Here is a 22,311-nt window from a genome sequence, read left to right as displayed (position 1 = left end):
ATAAACCTACATGGGGAACAGGCGTCAGCGTTACATCCACCGACTATCACAGCATATGCTTCAGACATTGACGCATCAGCTACCCCAACATATGCTTCAGAAATTACCGCATCAGATACTCTACCTACCTCATCCTAATGCACCAGGGAAACAAATACCAGCGGCTCCACAACCTGGAGCCACAACCACAGGATGGACTACCATCCTCTACATGCGACGCCAGCACCGGCACCGGTACTGGCTACATTTCAGGATCACCCTATGCAACCGGCAGCAACAATATAAACAACTACGGCACAGGCATGCTCACCGGCCCATACCAAAACTCCACCCAAACAGGAACAGAAACCGGAACCGCAGCAATGGATTCCTCCCCCGCAACAACCACAGACTCCACTCTAAAATCAATAACCACATCTCTATTCAGTAGTAACAACGCCCCCACCTCTCCATCTTCTTCAGAAACTCCCTCCCAATCTACACTCATCATAGCACCTCCCTCCAGTACCTCCAGTACGAACGGAATGGGCATCGCTGCTACGGGGATTAATTCTACGACGGGCGCGCAACAAACTACTCTTTCCGGCTGATTCGGGGAGAGTACGTGTTTCGGGGTTGTTTTGGATGGGGCATTTGGGGTTTGTGTTTTATGTGGGGTGGGTTGGGGGTGAGGGTGGTGGGTTTGGGTTTTGATTTTGATTTTTGAGGAAGGGGTGTGAGTATGTTTTTGGTTTTTTATTTGAGAAGAGCAAGGGAAGCGGGTTTGAAGATTTTGAGAGGAAGAAAGAAGGAAAAATAACTTACCTAGAAATGAATATGTGGAATTAATATAATGAATGAATGGGATTGATTAGATATCTTCCATTTATTCATGATATTTACTAAGCTATTCAGAGATATCAATCTTTCTCTCTCTTTTTATTCTCTTGTCCTGTACCGGATATCCCGAGATAGATAAAGATGTGAGTACAACTGGTGAGTGGTATATAGATATTGCACTTGTATTTATACCCAACTATACCTAGACCTATAAAAGATGTAGATATGAGCATCGATATGGATATAAAGAAGAATAAGAAGAAAATCCATATACATCAATCCAACACTGCATGTTCCAATCCACTACCTACCCGTATATTCCTTTCAATAACCTCAGTACTCAGTATTTTATCTAAATCAATACGCAAAATACTCCTCCGCATTATAATCACATAATCCACTTACCCAGTATCTACCAATATATACTAATATTCATTAACCTAACCTTACCTTACCTACCTCATTACAGTCACAATCACAATAAATAAATACAAGAATTATCCATTATCTTACCTCACCTTACCCATTCTCAAACAACAACACAACAAATACAAAAACAACACACACTTGTAATAAAAAATTTCATAACTCTCCTCCCCTCTCCTCGCCTGTCCTCCCCTCCCCTCCCATTCCGTATCTTTCATTTTTCGACCAAAAGCGGAAAGGGGAAGTGAAAGGCTTCTCTCTGTCTGTCTGTTTGTTCGTTTATAATATACAATGACCGTTTCTTTCTTTTCTTCTTTTCCTCCTTTCCTCTTTTTCACCCTTTTAATCTTCATCTTCATCTTCAGCCCCATCCCCATCTGCATTTCCATTCCATTCCATTCCATCCGATCTTCATCTTTATCTCCATAAATCCCCCACATCTCAACCTAACCTCCTCACATCAAAAACCACGAAATCTCCCATCTAAATCAATCCAATTCAGCGCCTCAATCTCAATCTCAATCCCATTCATAATCTCAATGCTACTCCCTAATCCTAATCCTATTCCATACATCTACACCAATCATACCCAAAAACACTCATAAAAGATAAATTCCGCCCTAATCCCCAATCCACCTAACCACATTCGTTCCAAAAACACAAAGTTCAACCCCTTTCAAAACTCATCATCACTATCATCACCCAACAACTCTCCTTCATCTTCATCCCACAACCGCATAATCACCTCTACCCCTCGCAAAACTATCTCTCGTCGTAAACCTTCTATTCGAAGATGCACCTCTACCTAAGGCTCCTGAAGCCGAACGCCAAAGCGAAGATGCTAGCAGGGGAGTTGCTTGAGCTACAGAAACTACTGCAGCCACGAACATTACTGGATATTTGATGTATGGAGCTTCGCCATCGAAAGATGCTTTGAGTTTGGTTAGTAAGTATGCTTAATAGAAAATCATTCGAGGGGTTCAAGTTAAACGAAACACGTACATTGTTCACCCAAACGAATTTGACCGAATTTCCCACTCCAATTGCGCCATACCCAGAATCCTACAGCAGTAGCTATACCAATCGGGATAATAACCGCGAAGAATATAGCCCAGCCAGAAGCTGCGTGTTTCTTGTTGAATTCATCTTCATGTCCGGCGCAAGGGAATGCTTCATCACTAACATCCATTTGCTTTCCTCCTTCACAGGTAGTAAGTGGAAGTCGTCGATAGCCTGTAGGTTTATAGTATTCCGAGGTCGTCTCATCGATACGGCATATTGCAGAGTGATCCGGTGGTGAATAACCTTTGACAAGGGCACAAGATCCATCACCTTGACGCTCGTAGTTAAGGTCACTGGTTTCACATTAGTTTCTATCAATTCAATATAATAAAGAAACATACCACTCAAAGTCTCGTCTAGTACAAGTGCAGTTCCTGGCAATATTGTGCAAAGAAGGAATCAATTTTCCATTATAACAATCAGCATCAGTTCTCTTTCGATGATATTGCGAAACATGACCAAAGAGACAGTCGTCATCTTGCTTAGGATGTTTTGGTTGCCAGAGGTAATAATCTCCTCCTTCAACATTTTTCTCATCGAGATCGCACTGCTTTTTTCTCAAACCAGAAAAGTCAAGATTGATAGCTGTGAGACTACCATCAATAACACCCCAAAGGATGAAATTTTGTGAATTGTCACTCGGGACAGTAGTAATATCTTCAACTTTCATTTCAGCATCGGAGAATTTGTAATCGACCCAAGTATCTCCCTCGTTAATAGAATAGTGAACGACATTAACAGATGCATGCTCTTTCACAATGACGATGATCGATCCTTGATCTCCAAATTCCCACATGTAAGCTCCCTTTTTGACGAACTTCCAGTTGATACCACCATCCGCGGTCATGAATGTATCGGCATCTTTGTAATCAGTGAGAAACTCCCCAACATTGCCAACACCCAGCATTAATCCAATGGCTGATTGAGACGAGAATGTATGGGATTTGTCAGATCTCTCAGTATAACCATGAATATTCAATGAACATTTATCCAATGAGCCACTGCATCCCCATTTCTTCCCGTCGGGGGCTTTTGCAGGAGGCTTCAATGCATCCCATTCCGCACCATCATTGTGAGTAATCAGAGTCTTTAACCTCTTTTTCTCCTTCTTATAGTTCTTAGATCCTGCATTCGCAACAACGTTGACCATTGCGACTCCTTCAAGGCCAAACATTTTCTCAAAGTCCACATAACCAGCGCTGTCTCTGTCCACAGCATTTAGACTCAAGACGTACGAAGTACCATTAGAATTACTTTTCATGATGGATCCATATTCGTAACCCTGCTCATTATTGGTTGTGACATGAAGGAATACAGAATGAGTGGAGCTATCGAGCACAGTGTAGCCAACTTGGTGATCCATTTCAAACCCATGTGGGAACTTGGCGTCAGCGAAAGTAACTCCATCAAAACTCGCGTCGACTTTCAAAGTTTTATGCTCCTTATCCTTGGTGGCGACAACAATGAACTCGGACATCGTAGCGAAATCAACCACATTACTGAAGTGCACAGTAGGAGGCTGGTCGAAGAAGTCCGTACTGGAGACAAGTTGATATGGGTTATCGACTTCATTGTTTTCGCGTTCTTTGGTTTCGCAATAAATCAATTTGTCGTTACGTTTTTGATTTGCGGCTTCCTTGATGAACTCGCACTTTCGGACATACCGCTGAATCGTTTTCCAGCTATCTCCTCGGTCTTGCGTGAGTGAAGCTTCCGTGTGACAGTTATCACGACCATCACACTGCTCGCCCATCCAAATGAACCAGTCCTTATTTCTAGGATGGAAATTCATTATGGTGGCGTCATGGTCTGGTGGATGAGGGGTCTTGAAGCTCCTAATATTCTCTCCACGATCAACAGAGTAGAAAACCTTATCCGTTTTTGTCAAGAAAAACACCACATCATTGAAATACTGATTGGTGTAAATTCGAACGATATCTTCATCCTTCAAGATTTGCTTCCACCTTTTTCCATGATCGTGAGTGAGCCAAATAGAATTTTGGTCGGTTTGTAATACGATTGTTTCATCAATGTTCTTACTGATGCCAGTTCGCTCGAGATATTGTTTGTCAAGGAATGCTTTGCCCTTGAATGTGAATTCTGTCGAATTCCCTTTACCGGAAGCAGGAGGACCCACGGCAGTCGCGCATTTATGTTCAACTGGATCGTCCTTCTGCTTGCCACTTTCTCGCTTACATGTATTTCCTGTTATCAAACGCCATCCGGAAGAACCAAGGAATTTTTCATCAGCACCGGACGCTTTACAGCTACCTTCGGGAACGACTAAAGCACCTTTTTGTATACATTCTTTGCCATCATCACTTCTGATAAAGTTGTAATCGCACTCGAAATCAGCATCAGTGCAAGGACAATTGTCTGTTTGAACAACTGGAACTTTGAATTCTTGTTTGTTGAAACAATCTGCGTCGGCCTTGCGACGTTCAAAATATTGGGTGTGGCCCATGAGACAAGCGGGGTTGCCATCATGGTCTAGCCTCGCGTACCATTTCTCCATATCATCTTTTTTGCATTGTTTTTCGTGCATTTCGTCAAAGTTAAGTGCGATCATATAGTAAGTCTCCTTCTTGTCGGATTCATCCAAACCAATTAGGAGAAACTTGAGACTTGTCGAATCCGAAGTTGTGACCAACTGGAGTGGACGGATTTTATGCTTGAGTTCGAGTTCCTTCCAATCTTTGCCGTGGTTTAATGAGTACTTGACGACCTTTGTATGGTCATCATGTACTGCCACCAGGATGGATCCCTGATCTCCAAATTCGTACTTGTGCGGTCCATCGAGAGCATGATGCCATGTGACTCCTGCATCATCTGACACATAAAGGTTCGCTTTATCCCATTTACCCAAGAAATCTCCTGTGTTACCATTTCCCATGACTAGACCGGGAGCCGGACTGGAGAAGACCCGGCCAGAATTGTCCAATTCTGTAACGGAGTGAAGGTGCAGATCTTTATCTTTTACCTTGAGAGGTTGCCAAGTTCGTCCATCATCAAAACTGATTTTTGACTTGATATTCTTCGTCTCAAAAATACTTTCCTCGACTTTCTCGAAGTTATCAACCACGTTAACCATCACAATTCCTTGAACTCCGGCTATCTTCTCGAAGTCAACAATGCCATCCATATCTCTATTTGTGTGCTCAATATTTCGGGTGAAATATGTTCCATTCGAATTACTAGTGAACATGGCCCCCATAGCATTGAGTGGACGCGTGCTCAGAACATCGATTTGAAGACTGTAATTGGTTCCTTCCAAGATTGTATATGCCTTCTGCGTCAACTTAGGGTTGTGCGGAAATTCTGCTCGGTGCCATTTAATGGCATCATGGGAAACATAAAATGCCAGCTCATCAGTACGGGCAGCACCTGCAGCGGTGATCAAGAACTTCTTATGAGATACAATTTCAACAATTCCTTGGACCGTCCGACCTCGCTCTAGCTCCGGCTCAAATTCTTGTATATCATTGTGGTCCGAAGTGAAGAAGTCGTCAGAGATGACAAGTCGGTAGTTCTCTCTCCATGGAGAATATTTGCCTTTGGCTACACACAGAATCCGGCCGCTTGTCAAGGTCCTTCTGATCAGTTGTAAACTCCGGTGATGAGACTGCCCAGACACAGCCTACGGTATCAGAACGTAGGAATTTAGGAGTTTCGACAAATCCGTTGGTGGTGTACAGAGTCTGTTGGAAAATATCAGCAAATGACTTTTAACAAAGATCATATCTTCTCACCAATTCTTCGCAGAAGATCCCCGTGCAGTCCATCGCATTGAAAAGAATCCTATCCGGATCTGCTGCATGATAACTCAAGGCCGGCCTGAATACACTAGCTTTAGACTCCGTATCAAACTTCTCCCAATGCTCTCCTCTATCCTTCGTTGCCCAATGACTTTTCTCCGACGTTATAATGTATGCTCTCTTTGGATCGTATGGATGCATTGAGATTTCCAACATTTTGCCCGCAGGAACGGCATCGATTTTCTTCCATGTCTCTCCTGCATCGGCCGACCTCCACACAACCGCATCTACTCTATCCTCATACAGCAGGACATCGGAATCGTCAAAGTATTGCAAATTGTGTGGTGTATGTTCTAATTTAGCGTAACTCACCCCAGGCGCATCTTTCTTTCCCCATGCGCCGGTGCAGAGGAGTGTTGATATTAGAAGGCACCGCCATCCTGTCTCAGAGCTCCGTAGCCTCATCTTCGCGAATTGGGTGTGATACCGGAGCGCATGAAGCTTCGATAAGGATCACCAAATGGCGACTCGTTGATGACGGGAATATGTAGTATTGTGTTTCTGTGGTCAATTTGATAGAGTAAAGTAAAGGTTGGTAATAACAAGAAAGCGTAAAATGGATTGCGTGTCTTTTGGAAACCGCCTTGATGATGGTGGTAGCTATTCGTTTCAGGCACTTTTTGCGCCACACCACCCATGTGCCTCAAACTTGGTCGGATCGGACCTATCAATGATGAATCAAGCAAGAACCAGATTGACGTTAAAGATCTATTTCTGGTACAAATTGTGGTGGAGAATATTTATTTTTAATGTAAGACTATCAAATGTATCAATATTATTCTATTTGAGACTTCTCCGTAGATAGATAATTATATCCGGAGTACGGGGTTTTTATTCACTGCAATCACCTGTTGTTTATCACAACTGCGGAATATGAACGATAATTAATGACCGTTAACCTTACCGTGAACGTAAGCCTGGACGTTTGGAGGAATGTTCTTTGTCAAGCACCATGGCAGCGGCTAATTCTTCTCAATACATTATTCTTTCCGCTATGGAAATATGATTAATGCCAGTGTAAAAAGTGTAGGTAGGTATTAACTCTATTTAAACAATCCTTCCACCATATTGCTCTAGCATCGATCAAGATTTCCAGATTCCAGATAGACAGCAGTCCTTTCCTGAACCCATTCAACATAATACACCAAATCCCGCTGTATCAACCCTATCCCCCCATATCAACCCGTCAAATCCACCCCAATAACCAAACAATCTAGAACCCCCAAGCCCTTTAAAATACTCCTCATCAACCTCAAACCCCAAACATCACTAACTACATGTCCAAGGAGTTTAGCGAACAAAACACTCACTCCCTCCAACTAATAAAATATACACAAAGATTCACTCCCTCTCACTCCCTTCAATAAACATAATCTTACAAATACACTCTCCAAAAACGAGTCCATAACGAACCTCATTAGCCCCAGCCCAATAAATCAATCTCAATCTCAATCTCAGACTCAAAACCCCCTATCTATTCACATCGCCATACATACAAACCCAGCCTGCATGCATACACGCAACCAAACCCAACATAAGAGAGACACCACCAGTACCAAGTAAATAATCTTACAAAGCCCAATGCCGACAAAATGAATAGAATAGAATAGAATAGATAGATACCTAGATAGATAAATACAAGAAAAAAAGATCCCGCTAAAAATACTCGACAAAGAATATAACTTTCTGATGTAGATATAAATATAAACATGCCATCCAGCCAGTAACAGTAACAGTAACAGTAACAATAACAATAACGATCACGACGGTTTCCGCTGACTCTTAACTTTTTTCCAAAATCGTTTTACGACTCCATTTTCCTTCTCGATTGATCCCCAACTATCCACTCCGCCTATGGGCCGTAAACATTTTTGATTTTCCACATCTTCCATTATTAGCGGCTCTTTGGATTGCCATCCGTATATAGCACTTTCATCTCGGAGGTCCTGCCGTGTAAGTGTCATTCTTAAGGTGGGTTCCCGATTTCCTGCCATACATTGCGTATATGAATCTTGCTGTTTGCCGGGTAGTTTAGTATTGCCTGGCTGGTAATCTGCAAGAGGTTTGCCGTAATAATATGATGGGGATCGCTGTGATGGAAATCCGCTTTCGTATTCTAGTGGTGTTATAGGTGCGTCGGAGTCAGCCATTGATCTATCGTCTTCGAATAATGAAGCTGTGTCGTCGTTAAAGAATGTGTGCTCAAATGCCGGACTCGATATTTTCTTCCTCAACATATCCCTCGACGAGCGTCTGGATATTAATTTCGGGGGTCTATTCTCCCTGTCTGGTGTTCCCACTGTGGCGTCCATAGATGGAAATCCAAACTCGATTATTTCGTCAAATTTTTGTGGTGATGCTAAGTAAACTCGTAGTTTTAGTCGTGCTTCAGGATCTTGATAATGTGTTGCGTTAGGGTCGATCGATGATAAGGAGGAATTAACTTTGTGTCTTGCGGCGTGCTTTGGTCCACCGGCTGGAAGACCTCGAGATTTTGAACGAGAATGTGTGCTGAAGGTAGGTGATATTATGCTTGGAGATTTAGGCTCCGGAGAATGTATGGGACTTCTTCCAAATGGAAGTTTCGAAATCGACATTTGTCGTCGAAATGATGGTTTCCGATCACTGTTTAGAGAAGGGAATATCGAAGCATGATAATCATCCAAATGAAGGTCCAATTTAGGCTCTTCATCAATCCAATGGATGCTATCAAAAAACGTATCTGCCATACTGGATAATGAGGCTCTCCTGCGACTACCGCTAGTTTTCCCACTGAAGACGGAGCTTTTAAAGCTTGGAGATAGTATCGGTGGCTCAGACGCCTTACGACGAGATCGTCTTCGAATTATGAGGTTTTCGTCCGCGGCATCTAAAATAACTGCCTCTCGTATCCTGCCTGACAAAACAGCCTGTTCTTCGCTCGAGAATTGTTTCCTTTTGATGGTATCCGGGAATGTTTCGTAATTACTTAAATACCAAGATTTATCATTGCTATGAGAGACCGATTGTTCCTTCTTCTTTTTTGATGGTTTGGAAGACCTGCGTCTAGGCTCGAGTTCTGAAATTTTTAAACCGCGGCGGTCCGCAATCGAGCTCTTACGGGTGGTCTGCACGGGAAGATCATTCAAGGCATTCGACCTAGAGCTTTGTGCGAATCGAAGGCGCTCCAGAGTGGAAAAATACTGCGAAAGCGTTCGGTCAGTACCCATCTTTGATCAATACCGGTCACAACCGCATGAGAAGAATTGCAAAACCACCGTCTCTTGTACCTGCATGCTTGTGTGTTCAAAGCGTCTGCAGATCCCGCCGCCAGTATAAATTCGAAAGATCTAGCGCTCGCCCACGCGGGAAGACACTACTAAGCATACTAATGAAAGACCTAGCTTTCGACGGCGCCTCACAGACACAGGCTAAGCTACATAGCTTCTACTTTTTCGATAGCTCAACCCTGAAATAAGAAATGAAACCCCAACCTTGTTAAATTGTGATAACCATGCTAAAGTATAATGACGAGAGTGATATATATACCTTCCGTTTTAAAGCTGGGGGAAGAGCATGAAATTCCTCATCCGTAGTAACATATCCACTCATTTCCTTTTGATGATGCTTTCGGTATAGGCTTGACGTTGGAAGAGCCGGCGAAGATTCGGGTCGAATATCGAATGAAGGTTTTTCGAGAGCAGTTGGCGAGAAGAGGTTCGAAGTCGAGAGACGTGTCGAGGCCGGGAGGGAGTAGATCGGGGTGATGTATAGCTTCCGCTCTTTCGATTTTGACGCCATGACCGAATATCAAGTCCAGAAGGATTCAGAAGATAGTAAGACTGAGTGGCTGTTCGGATTTGTTGTCTCCAGCTAATGCATCATGCACTCCGTTGCGAATCTCCTTGCGACGGGACCTCAGATATAAAAGGTTATTGGGTTCTTACCGGTATGGTGTGTGCAACCCCGGACTGATTCTACCAGGGAGCTCAAAGATTTGGTAACGTATGGGTATAGTACGGAGTACTATGGAGATTATGGATCCGTATGAGCCTCTAAAAGTAAAGTAACTCGATTCTATTATAGTTCACTTGGCATATGAGATGAGGAACAAACAATGGTTGGATCGGAACAAGCTCTATCATACAACTGGAAGCAAGCAAAAGACTGGGGATAAGATTTGGAGAACATGTGGAGAGAAAGTAGAAGGAGTCGGAAGATCTAAGAAGTTCATCTGATGATTCCAATCAATGATATTGAGACCCGTTGCTTTCGACGATCACGGTAACCGCCCATTGTGACTCCTGGGCGGCCTTTCTCACTAGCTCGTTGTCTCTCTTTTTTATCCCTCCACCGAGGTAAAGAGGTAAAGGTAAGGTTGTTGACTCGTTTGTGTTTATTCCCATCGCTATGATTCAAAATTGTCAATATTGATTCCTGATTTGCCTAGAGATCTCCACGTCCGTTCTGGAAGCACAGGGGTTTTATTCAAGGGTTGTGGTATGCAGGCACAAGCTTCAACCAATAAATTGGCCTTGTTTATGAATATCCATGGAGGATCCTTACTTTTCTACTGCGCTTTCGAAAGAATATAAGAGGGGGTATGACAGACAAAGATCAAAATTTGATCATAGCAATCGAAGCAAACAAAGTGGTGGTTCACCGGTTGTTTTTGGCATAGGAACCAAACAAGCATTTATATTGTTTTCAAATAGAGGTAAAATCCTTAGAAAATTCCTTGGGCGTTCTTTTTTTGGGGACATTGTTCGTGTTCGAATTCAAAGAAATGCCTCTTTCGCACTTTTCGTCTTTTCTCTTTTCCATAACCTTATATTAGACAGGATATGTTGCACATACATGTGATACTGTGCGGAGGATATTACTCCCACGGATAACGGACATAAAACCGTTATACAACAGTTATTTTGTAACATTGATTATTTGTGATATAAATGCATACTACATGCTATACATACCTAGTACATATGTATGCAAACACAACTTTCATTTAGGCCATACTCGTGAAGGTAACCCGAGGTCTCTGGAGTATCTGCACAAGAATCACACGACTCACCAATCACCAATAACCCTCGTATGGGATGAAGAATACCACGTGATTGTGAGTACACCAGTGTGCTGACCTACAGCCCAGAATTTATCACTTCAATATCGATGAAACCGTGCTCTATATGTTGATCAGTTGTACCGTTGCTCAAGACGTCATATCACTCCCGCGTGATACTATCAGTATCTCATAGCCAATCATTATCTATCTCATAGATTTCGCAGGGTATATACTCGAAACATGCTAGTTGGAGAAAGAAAGCTTCAAAACCTCCGTTCTTATCTCATAATGATACCAGCGGAGACTTCAAATTCTGCGCGAACCGCGTCTTTAAAATATAACGCTTCTACCTTCATATCATTGTTTTACATCTCCACGAGGAAGAGTACGAGCACAAGCAAGCGACATGGGTCTCTTCCCACACGATCGATCTGAAGTTAGGATATCCGCGCTTGCCTCACCTCCTTCGTAAAGCAGACTCCAACCATCCAGAACCCTTTCAATCATTTTTTCTATTCGAACTGACTTGCTCCTAGATTCTAAAGAACAAGATGATCAAGAACTTACATGGGAGAAGGATATACGATATACCTTCTGGAATCACTACACAGGCTTCGTTGTTCCCTGACCAGCAGGGATAAGACGCACTCAAGCACTATCTCAAGAGCATATATGATAGCCGGAGCCGCAGGACTACAGCCAGCACCACGGTCAATCGTATGAGAGTCCCAGGCATATTATCCACCAGGATAAACAGTCCAAGCTGGGTTTCAAAATGGTCGAAAAACACCCGAGCTACCGGTGCTATCCTGAGAGCCAGAAGATTGAGGCTTGCTCAAACAATACCGGTAGCTTGTAGTCCGGAGCCACAGGAGTGCACACTGCCTTGCCGCCGTGAGCAAACCACAACATCAGGGAGCACAGGGTCAATGGGTATAACATATTTACCAACATAGCAGTCGATCCTCGCATTCGGTTAGTTTTATCGTTACACCCCAGAAGAAGCATAAGTGGTACAGTACTGCAATATCTTCCTGTTATATTTGCAGGAAGTAGTGGAAGCTGTGGAATAAAAAGCAAAATGTGTTTAATTTCGTAAGCAAAAGCAATCTATGGGAGCAATATAGAACGAACGCACCGCGCCGCATCAAACTGGACCTGCATCCTTGTTTATGTGCTACAGCAAACGCATGGCACCGAGCAGTGCAAACCTCGTGGTTTCGTGGATCACATTCGAATCGTCCGAAAGTAATTGAGAGATGTACTGCAGCAAGTTAGGTCAGGATACAAAATTCCCGTCTGTACGTAGGTAGTAGAGATACGAAAGTATCCCCTTGCATAAGCTCTCGCTATAGCTTCGTGAAAACATGCAAGAATGACGCCAAGAGTTATAAGTTCTAACTCGTCGTTCACAAATAGTAATTTTTCACGTAAGCCAATATACAAAATGTACGAAAACCAACATGATATTCCTACGCGGACTGTGCTCGTGCTCGGTGTAGGACCGTAGATAGATGTACGGAGTATAGGAGAGGAGCCCCCCGATCGAAGCCTTGTGGATGGTCAGCGGCGAGGAGGAGCGGTCAGATCCTTCCGCCCACTTACTGTACAGTGTACTTACTTGCTCCGCACGGCTGGCGGCAGCTAGCTAGCTAGTTAGCTAATGTTAACATGACAACTGTCCATCCATCGAATAAAAGCGGGAGCTTTACGGAATTGGGAAAAGAGAGGAGATAGATAGGTTAGGTCCGGTGGTCCATCGTTTAAATTTATGTAATCTGAAATTGGGACAGTGCAAATCTGTGCGTTGGTTTGGATGCATATGTTCGATGTAAGAGTCTTAATATTGGTACCCGTACAGGAAAATGTCTTCTAGAGTAGAGTACGGAGAAGAAGATTTTCATATGATACCTATGTTATGATGTGATGCTATGGAGGGAACTGAAAACTACGGAGATGCATTATTATAATCTTACTTAGATACCTACCTGAGTAGGTAGGTTAGATATTAACCCCCGTATCTAACAGAATATAAGCTATGGGATTTACTTTCTAGGTATATGTATGTATATCCTCTCATATAAATTCTTAATCATAACTCCAAGATGTTCCGATAAAGTCATACATAGTAAGATTATAATTTCATAAGAATAACCTACCTATAGCTACTAGGTAGGTACTAGATATCCTCAGCAAAAAATTTCTCTCCAAACAATTCAAACAATTAATTCCCCACCTTCCCATCCCCAAAACCCCCATACCACCAAAACCTGAGAAGTATCAGTATCATTATCATTATTAAAACTTATCTGCTACAGAACAGAATATTTATTGATATCACACGTATCACATGATTTATTTCCCCCCAGCACGCATCCTCGCATGCATCATCTCATTATACTCCGTGAATTATGCTATGCTGTGTTTGCGTTATCGTGGCTGTATAGTTGGTAAGGTAAGGCTTATTAGGTAGCCTCACCTAGGTACTTTTACTTTACTTCGTACACCATAATATCATAATATCAGGATATCAGGATTAATTCTCGATAACATATTCTGTATATATACTCTGTAAGGTTAGTTAGTTTATTATTCCAATATTCCCATAAAGATTCCAGAGTATAATCCATTAGACAGAACGTAGAATGTAGAATTTAAAAGCAGCATCAATCCCAATTAATAACTCCAATTCTCCGTATATCTCGGTCTTTGCCGTTACTGGTTCACGATTGTTGCTTTGGTTGCGTTGGATTAAGCTTACCAACTGAGCGTGTGTGTTCCATCCAGATTCCAACTAATACCTAACAACTATTCTAATAAATTCCTAAATTCGATAGAACACCAGAACAGAACTACCTTACTAATAACCCTGATCATCCCCAACAAGAAGTCGATCTCTTCCTATTATCCCTCGTATAAAATTACCAGTAAGATAGGTAGGTAGATTATTTGTCGTCCCAATTTTAACAATTTTAACCATTCGGTCTCGGATGACCATTGACTTGGTATGATTGTTTGTTGTCTCTAAGGTCTCCAGATCCCATGCATTTTTTAAATAGTGTATCCGGTTCCTCGGTAACTTACGTACTTCATTCTGTGGTTGACTGGTTTGTTTGCTTCCTTGAACCCTCTTTTTGTTGTCTATCGTTATTTTATTGGGTTTTAGTATAGTATAGTATAGTATTCTGTGTTCTTTCTTGGGTGCTGCTAGTTGGGATTCTTTCGGTGGTATGGTTGGGGTAAGGTTTATACCGGCCGGTACTTCAGTAGTGATGCTTTTGTTGCGAGTTTGTAATGGTAATGTTAACTTAAAATATGAGTACCTAACCTTAGATCAGCTGGGAATATACTGGTAGTTAGGAACTTTAATATTCGTGAGTAGTAAGTAAGTACTCTGTACATGAGGTCACTTTATTCTAGAAGCCTTTCTGTTCCAAATATTTGAGTGTGATACTCAACCATAAAGTAAATACTGAATAACAAGGAGTCCGCCCAAGACACCAACGTCAGATGCTCATTTAATCACATCTTGCTAAGGCTCAACAACCCATCTCCAGATTGATACAGAGTACACATCTTCCTTTCCCTACCTATCTATACCATTTCCCTATACAGAGCAATAGATTACTTATCCTTGATTCCCTCTCCAAAAACGAAACATCTACATATCTACATATATATATTACATAATCGATATGACCCCTCTAAATGAATATATACATGTAAGTCTTACATACTCGTATATGTATCTTATATATCTATGCAACAAAACCCTATCACAGCAGTTATTACATCACATTATAATACATTTTTCGATTCGAAGGAACCCCTCCTCGAGCTCCATAAGGTAGGTAGGGTAAATTACCCACCAATCTTCGCCGCACAGTTAGCTACACATCAAGATAATTACCCAATCTTTAATTGAACAACTAACTATTGGGCTCCTTATTTCCTAATATGATCGTAAAGTTAAGGTTATATGGTGGGGATATCCTGTTCGGGAATATGTTATTCTAGATAAGTTGATAGTGTACTGTATTGTTTATTCATCAATATCACAACTCCTACACGCGCAGAAATGTTCCATCGTGAATCAACCCCTCATTTCATTTCGGTTCATTGCTACATATCTCAGAAAGTAGGTATCGTTGCTGCACCAAAAACTAAGAAATCAAGAAACCAATAGAAAAATAAATTAATAGGATAATAGAAAAAAATACCATCCAACTTCTATGAATCCCACAAACTAATCACATCCATCCACCCACCCAAATACCTCTCTCCCTCCCTCGCTCGCTCTCTCACTCCCTCCAGAAACCCAAAGAGTGACAATACGGGCTCGGGCTCTAACCCGAGCCCTGTCTCAGACAAACGGAAAATTCCAACCCATCAATTCACCAATCCATTAATCCCCCAATACCACAATGCCAACACCAACAACACCAACAACGTGACGCGATACGATATGAGATGATAAAATATGGCACGGACATAAGTAAGATGAAGTAACATCAAACCGACATCGAGCTATCGAGCCATCATGAAATCAAAGTAGTATTCCCGCAGACAGCGGGAAGCGAAATAAATTTCCATTCTATTCTACTCTAGTCACTCTTCTCTATCCTCCATTCTCGGGAAAACAAAAACGAGAAATAGGAGACGGGATAGATCGCTTATGGTATATTTATTATATTACATACATATCATTATACCTAAGAGGAATCATACATACCTAAATAATTACTGGGTAATCTACGAAGTATTCGGCGTCTTAAATCGGGGATACGGTTAGGAGTAACTGGATGGGTCGGGTCGTGTATTGATTGGAATCTTGCAATTGCAATTGAGCCTCGATATATGTATGTATACATGCATGTATGCATGCATAGGGATATACATACGCAGTAAGCAAGAAAGAAGGTCAGCGCGATAGACGAGGAAAAAATATTTTTTTAGGGAGAGAGTGAGAACTTAGAAGGTGTTATTGTTTTTTTTTTTCCTTTTGATTTGGCTGTTATCGGAGATGTAGGGGTTCGATTTTGGGCTTCCCGATGGGATATTTCTTGCTTGTGGATGGGTTGTATTCGGTGTATAGGTAGGTAGCTAGCTATAGGGCTGGCTACATGCAAGTAAGATATTATATTAAAGGAGAGCTGTGATTCGCTTGCTCGTTTTATTAGGTCCTTTTGAACCTATGGGATATGCTATGTTATCTTACGAGATAGTTTGTATCAAGGTCAATGATGATTTGTTGTGAGAGGTCAAAATCACGATAAAATTAACATGCTAAAAAAAAAAATAGATAACTTTTGATTGTCATGCGAGCAAGCAAGCAAACTAACGACTAGATATTTATGATCCCTTCATCAAAACCCCAAATAGAATTTTCCACCCTTATCAACCATTGAAGCCAAAGTCGGCCAAAATAATAAAGTAAATTGGTATCGATTCTTCGTCCCATTTCCGGTATGTATGGCAGTATACAGATCCTTCCATCCGACCATCCATCCATCCATATACCCATCTTTCAACCTTTAACCATCAGCTCAAGAAACCCAGTTCCATCATTCATAATTCAAGAAGCATAACGAATCAGATTACCATCGTGGAAGCAAAAAGCATGTACTGTGAAGTTGCCGTATGTCCCAAAAGATCAAACGCGCCACCAAAGCAAAACGAAGCGAGTAAGCAAGCAAAATAGAAAGAAAAAAAAACTTTGAAAGAAAATCGTCTTTAAGGTTTGCTCGCTCAGATGATATCAAGAAAGATAAAAACTCGAATGCAGAAATATTGCACTAAATAAACCATGCGCGCGCGATGGAGATCAAAAGATCAGAATATGTACCCTTGTACCACCAACGAAGGTCAACTCCGTAGGCACCACCAAAGCAAAGCACTATCTATCTACCATTATCTTACTTAATGAGAATGACCAAATCCTCTAGGAGGATGAAGAAGTGGGTTTGGGGAGAGAATGCAAAGGGTCCCAGTATTCGTAGACTCGGTTCTCTTTGTTTTTACCAGTGACGGCTGGAGCGGTGAATGTTGAGCGGCCGGTAATAGGATCGTAGGAATCATATGAAGCGGCGAGACGTTTGCCGCCGCCACCGGGAAGATCAACGACGAAGTTGGGTGTTACGAAACCACCGATGGAGCCGCGAATGTGGCGTTCGAGTTGGAGGATTGTTGAGAGTGGCGTGCGGAGATCTTCCACATATTGTACCATATCGGCCTGGTAAACATAGTACTAGAAAATGTTAGTGTGTGTACGGCATTGTATTAATAGCGAAAACTTGAGGAGATGGGAGTGGGTACGGGGAGACGTACGGGAATAATGTTATTATCAGCCACAGTTTTGATGAGGTTACTCATGGTGGCTACATCATCATTGACGCCTTTAAGTAAGACAGTTTGATTTCGCACGGTGACATTATTTTCGTGTAGTCTCTGAAGGGCCATTCTTGAAACCCAGGTCATTTCACGTGGATGATTGAAATGCGTATGGATAGCCATACTCTTGCCTGCCTTCTTAGCCAAAGCTGAAAGACGAATCATCTCAGCTGCCCATCCATCGCTGTCATCAAGAATGCGAGCAGGAGATACAGCTAGGCCTTTTGTGGCAAAGCGAAATCGTTTGATGTGGGGAATTGAGATGAGACGTTCACCAATAAGTCGAATATTTTCGGCGGTTAAAATGTAGCAGTCTCCGCCAGAAACAACTATGTCTTGGAGTTGAGGGGTATCTTCAATGTAAGTAAAGATATCTTCCCAGCGTTTTCGCTGAGGTTTAAAGGTGGTTTTCTTGACGTTTTGCATGTCCGGTCCGATGGACCATGAACGAGTACAAAAGCGACAGTAGAGCGGACATTGTGATGTTGCTTGAATAAGTCAGCACCATGATGATTACTTTGAAAGTGAGGGAAACTTACCTAAGAATAAGGCTTTGTCGTAGTACCTATGAACGAAGCCTTCTACGGGAGAATCATCCGACTCATGCAACGAGTCCAGTTCAACCTTTGGATGGTCCTCTAGTTTGCTTGATTTCATTGGAATAAATTGGCGACGGATAGGATCATCAAATGGATTTTCCCAATCAATGATACTCAGGATATGAGGTGGCAGGCGAATCGACATTGGCGCTAATTTGATTCCCTCTTTGACATCCTCAATGAAGTCTTCTCGGGTTATAATGCCTGGGAAGTCTGGGTGTCTCCGAAGTACCGGTGGTAAAACTTCCAACATGAAAACTTCCAGTTGCATTATAGTGGATATGGTATGAATTGTCTGCGAAAATGTATCAGCATTTGTGAACTTTGAATGGCTCATAGAACTGGGGAACTTACATGAAACTTGTATTTCAAGAATTGAGCTTCAGTGATATCTTTCCAGCGAGGAATCTTTTGCCAGTACGCGGTCCTGTCAGAAAGGGCAGAATCGTAAACTGGTAATCCAGGTACTTTGGCAGTATTTGGAGGTTCGTAGGGTGCTGGCATAGGCCCATCATGGAACATAGGAAGATCGGTCACAGCTGCTCGACCTGATGCATTTGATCGAAATTGTCTTGTGGAAATGAGGGGTACTTTGGATTTCGAGGTTAAGTTTCGTGATGCGATCTGGACGCATTTTCGAGGTACTGCATCAGTTTTCACCCTTGTTGATCTTGTGAAAAGGGAGGGGCAGTGTTTGGCCGCTGGGGCGATTTTAGTTCGTGCTATTCCTCCAAGCATTTTGAGTGTTGGTTTGAAAACGAAATAAGTGCTTGTGAAAGTTTGTGGAGCTGTGTACTTGATCAGTATTTATGAAGATAAGGTTGAAAGTGGTGGTTTTTATAGAGAACAATAAAGCCAACTGAAAGATGCTGTTGGTGATGATTCACCACGGAGGTAAAGATCCCCTTCTAGGTTGTACTGCGTATCAAAGTTGATGAATACTTACAAGCTCGTATTAGTCTAATTAGAGACAATACTGTTATCTCCATGCAAAGGATAATCCACACACACAAAGGTGAATCAAAATTATGGACTGATTGCAAGATCAGGTGACGAGTCAAAAGGTTTGAAGCAAGCAATTATATTAAAATGCAGGTCTCTCTCCCAGGAAAGCTGTACTCCTATGCTGTGCTCACACATACAACTACCCAAGGATGTATTTATGCTCGGAGCCTCGAACGACCAGCTGACCCGATTGAACTTGAGGATTGGCTCGAATCAGGAGCACGTTAGACAGTTTATAAGTATGTGACGTGAGACGCCCTTGATTGGTGAAAAACTCAGGAGAATAGGATAATTTCTAGAGTTCAGGACCCACTACAGTACTGCCTATCGAACTGTTGCATGCGTGTGTTCATAAGTGCGTATATATGACTGATGCAAGAGATGTCGTTGGTCGTACAGTCTAGCAGATTCTTCGAGGTCAGTCGATATAAATTCGTGCCTCAACTTTCCAATATCAGCAAAGATAGTTTCCCGGCAGTTTGGGCCTCGGCCGGGGAAGTTGTGATGCGTACAGAAGTAAAGCCCGGCTGCAGAGAATTATGTCGTCTGTTGGATAATTTGGAAGACCTTATTGGACGAATCGGTATTGGCGATTCTAGAAAAAAAGGTGTGTGTTAAATGCAATGCTGTACGACCTCTGCGGACGCGAATCATGCCCTGGCAGCAAATTAGGAGCGTCCCGACATCTGCAACTGCATAAAAGCACGCAAACAATGGCGATCATTAATAACTTCTATCAGAACAAGATTTTCAGAGGATATTGCCCGCCTTTAATACAAACATTTGCACTAAACTATATTGCCGCCTGCCAAAGCCACTACACTGTTGCTTTCTTCCATCTCGTAACAAGTTGGACATGGTTAATGCAGTTCTAGCCATCGGAAATATAATTGCGTTCAGTTGCATGGTAGTGACCAACAGAAGGAACAAGCTTCCATCCTCAATTGGGAACAGTGGAGGAAGGGTCAGCTTCAAGCCTTCAAATCTTACCGATTACTTTATGTGGACGAGGCGGCATGGCGACGAGGTACAGCACCTGTTTGGACAAGAGAGCTGCATGTGCTACTACATTGGGTAGTCTTTCATGTCAGTACTAAATGATAGAATTTACAAGGCGTCAGCACTTAAATTTTCGACGTTGAAAGTACTTCTCAACGTTTATCGGCGATATCGAAAAAACCGCCACCTTTCGACAACACATTTACGATAATTTTGGAGGGGTCATGGTATTCGCATGATACTTCGCATAATGCTTGTACTTTAGCAAGCCCCGAGTAGTACAGGAAAAACTTAAACAGAAACATAAACTAACGATATCAAAATACGTATATGCATTGAAAGGATTCATCTTATCTCATCATTACCTTGGATAATTGACAAGATAGATGTGTTTTTGTAAAGTAGGGCCAATGAATCAATAGACTAAACATCGTGCATGGGGTTTAAAGATAGAATAGGACATGCAGACCGATACTAATTGGGTAGTTCCGAAGTATTGAATACTACTTTCGTGAATAAGCTCAATGTTGAGGCTTGATGGACCATATTGTTGGAAAGCAAAAAAGGTGTCAAGGAAGATTCGAGTTTTCCCATGGCCCCATGGGTGCAATCTTCATCCGATTCTGCACTCTTGGCAACAGCCATGGCCCGCTTGGTCCTCAATTTGTGGAAGCTGTACGAAGCAGTTACATGTGCGATGACAGCAGCAATGGTGCAGGAGGCAGGAAGTAGTTCTTTACCCATGCTATCTTCCTACCTATCAGACGTTCATCAGATGACACCAAGATGATCCCTCCGAGGCCAGGGTTTTAATGTATTGAGGGATTCATAAAAAGCGTGATTTTTAAAAGATTAATTGAAGAGAACGATCAAAATAATAGGTAATTGTTAGGTAAATCTTAGTATTCGGGTCCCTCGAATATTGAAAATGTTTCATACGTGGTGTATCAAAAATAAAAAGGGGACTTTTGGTATGGTACGAAATAAAATGAGGGGTCCTTGGAATATGTATATAGATATGTATGATGGATGTATGTGTGTATGTGTAAGTGTATATGAATATGAATATGTATATGTATATGTATATGTATATGTATATGTATGTATAGAAGGGAGAGAGTGAAAAGAGATAAAGTACTGATACGAGCAGGATACTCTCTTGTATTTTGGGGGTACTTTGATATTCTGGTACTCTGACCTTTGATGCTTGTGTATGTGAGTGCGTGGTGTAGGTTGCTCTCTTGACCGATGAGAGTTTTGAACCCAGTACGAGTACCAGCGAGAGGTTGTTGATGTTGTTGATGCTGTTGATGCTGTTGATGCTGTTGATGCTGTTGATGCTGTTGATGTTCTCACCAAAATTTCATTCCTCCATTACTCCATCCACGGTTTCTTCCGATGCCGAAATAACGCGGGTAGATGAGCAAAAAAGAGTTACGACACGTGATTTTCTACGCTAGTTTTAGTTTTCCTGCTGTTTGAGAAGTACAATCTCCATTTTCCTCCAGCAAGGTCTTGATACCACCCACTCTACCTCCACCACTTTAAATCTCCTCTCTATCAATTGCCTTGTTGTAGCAATTGATTTTCCTTAATACCCTTCAACGCATAGTCTTTGGTCAAGATGTTCAGAAACGCTCTCAAGCAGTCCAGCAGGACGGTGGGCGCAATTTCTGCTTCCGGCAGAATTGCCACGGTACGTCAACAAACAAACTTCTTACGTTACTATGTCACTATTTTCACTTCGCTACCTATCAATATCTATCTTATTAGATGTTGTCTATAGTGTCAATGGACGTTGGGAAGTGATGGTGTTGATGTTATTAAGCTTCGGGAAAGCTTCAAGAGCTTGTTGACGAGGATTTTTCGGACTTCGGCTAACTAAACGTTTTCTGCACAACAGCGCACTGCCATTCCAGCAACCTTCAACGCAGCTTCAAAATCAGTTCGAAGCTATGCATCTGATGCTAAAGCCTCCCCCACCGAAGTCTCCTCCATTCTTGAGCAAAGAATTAGAGGTGTTCAAGAGGAATCCGGTCTCGCCGAGACTGGACGTGTTTTGTCTGAAGGGTATGTTATTCAACAATAATTTTATACTCGGGTCCCAACGGCTGCAGTCATATCACATCGATGTGAATTCCGAATATGTGGA

The 22,311-nt window shown here is 42.1% G+C and overlaps 8 protein-coding genes across 8 annotated transcripts; 3 read left to right on the top strand and 5 right to left on the bottom strand.

Moving 5' to 3' along the window:
- Window positions 1-137: 137 nt before the first annotated feature.
- SS1G_07894 (predicted protein) lies at window positions 138-590 on the top strand (the record flags this gene model as incomplete). The annotated part of the gene is made up of 1 exon (XM_001591218.1): window positions 138-590. One exon carries the CDS (start codon window positions 138-140, stop codon window positions 588-590), a length of 453 nt encoding a protein of 150 aa, XP_001591268.1.
- Window positions 591-899: 309 nt separating this feature from the next.
- Window positions 900-6,527, bottom strand: SS1G_07893 (hypothetical protein; the record flags this gene model as incomplete). Its single annotated transcript, XM_001591217.1, has 6 exons — window positions 900-1,027; window positions 1,343-1,691; window positions 2,121-2,176; window positions 2,248-2,600; window positions 2,649-5,944; window positions 6,057-6,527. The coding sequence occupies 6 exons, from the start codon at window positions 6,525-6,527 to the stop codon at window positions 900-902; spliced, it is 4,653 nt and encodes a 1,550-aa protein (XP_001591267.1).
- A 1,355-nt stretch (window positions 6,528-7,882) lies between these two features.
- Window positions 7,883-9,902, bottom strand: SS1G_07892 (hypothetical protein; the record flags this gene model as incomplete). The annotated part of the gene is made up of 2 exons (XM_001591216.1): window positions 7,883-9,304; window positions 9,651-9,902. 2 exons carry the CDS (start codon window positions 9,900-9,902, stop codon window positions 7,883-7,885), a joined length of 1,674 nt encoding a protein of 557 aa, XP_001591266.1.
- A 1,621-nt stretch (window positions 9,903-11,523) lies between these two features.
- On the bottom strand, window positions 11,524-11,673 carry SS1G_07891 (predicted protein; the record flags this gene model as incomplete). Its single annotated transcript, XM_001591215.1, has 1 exon — window positions 11,524-11,673. The coding sequence occupies one exon, from the start codon at window positions 11,671-11,673 to the stop codon at window positions 11,524-11,526; it is 150 nt and encodes a 49-aa protein (XP_001591265.1).
- A 328-nt stretch (window positions 11,674-12,001) lies between these two features.
- SS1G_07890 (predicted protein) lies at window positions 12,002-14,259 on the bottom strand (the record flags this gene model as incomplete). The annotated part of the gene is made up of 7 exons (XM_001591214.1): window positions 12,002-12,131; window positions 12,378-12,430; window positions 12,788-12,810; window positions 13,326-13,345; window positions 13,403-13,436; window positions 14,028-14,067; window positions 14,251-14,259. The coding sequence occupies 7 exons, from the start codon at window positions 14,257-14,259 to the stop codon at window positions 12,002-12,004; spliced, it is 309 nt and encodes a 102-aa protein (XP_001591264.1).
- Window positions 14,260-17,107: 2,848 nt separating this feature from the next.
- SS1G_07889 (hypothetical protein) lies at window positions 17,108-18,893 on the bottom strand (the record flags this gene model as incomplete). The annotated part of the gene is made up of 4 exons (XM_001591213.1): window positions 17,108-17,413; window positions 17,494-18,044; window positions 18,096-18,450; window positions 18,510-18,893. The coding sequence occupies 4 exons, from the start codon at window positions 18,891-18,893 to the stop codon at window positions 17,108-17,110; spliced, it is 1,596 nt and encodes a 531-aa protein (XP_001591263.1).
- A 1,858-nt stretch (window positions 18,894-20,751) lies between these two features.
- On the top strand, window positions 20,752-20,949 carry SS1G_07888 (predicted protein; the record flags this gene model as incomplete). The annotated part of the gene is made up of 1 exon (XM_001591212.1): window positions 20,752-20,949. One exon carries the CDS (start codon window positions 20,752-20,754, stop codon window positions 20,947-20,949), a length of 198 nt encoding a protein of 65 aa, XP_001591262.1.
- Window positions 20,950-21,783: 834 nt separating this feature from the next.
- SS1G_07887 (hypothetical protein) lies at window positions 21,784-22,248 on the top strand (the record flags this gene model as incomplete). The annotated part of the gene is made up of 2 exons (XM_001591211.1): window positions 21,784-21,855; window positions 22,063-22,248. The coding sequence occupies 2 exons, from the start codon at window positions 21,784-21,786 to the stop codon at window positions 22,246-22,248; spliced, it is 258 nt and encodes an 85-aa protein (XP_001591261.1).
- Between the last annotated feature and the right edge of the window lie 63 nt (window positions 22,249-22,311).

The sequence above is a fragment of the Sclerotinia sclerotiorum genome, genomic scaffold (assembly GCF_000146945.2).
Source record: "Sclerotinia sclerotiorum 1980 UF-70 scaffold_10 genomic scaffold, whole genome shotgun sequence".
Lineage (NCBI taxonomy): Eukaryota > Fungi > Ascomycota > Leotiomycetes > Helotiales > Sclerotiniaceae > Sclerotinia > Sclerotinia sclerotiorum.
The sequence above is the reverse complement of the archived record's forward strand: the minus strand, read 5'-3'. Positions and strand labels throughout refer to the sequence as shown.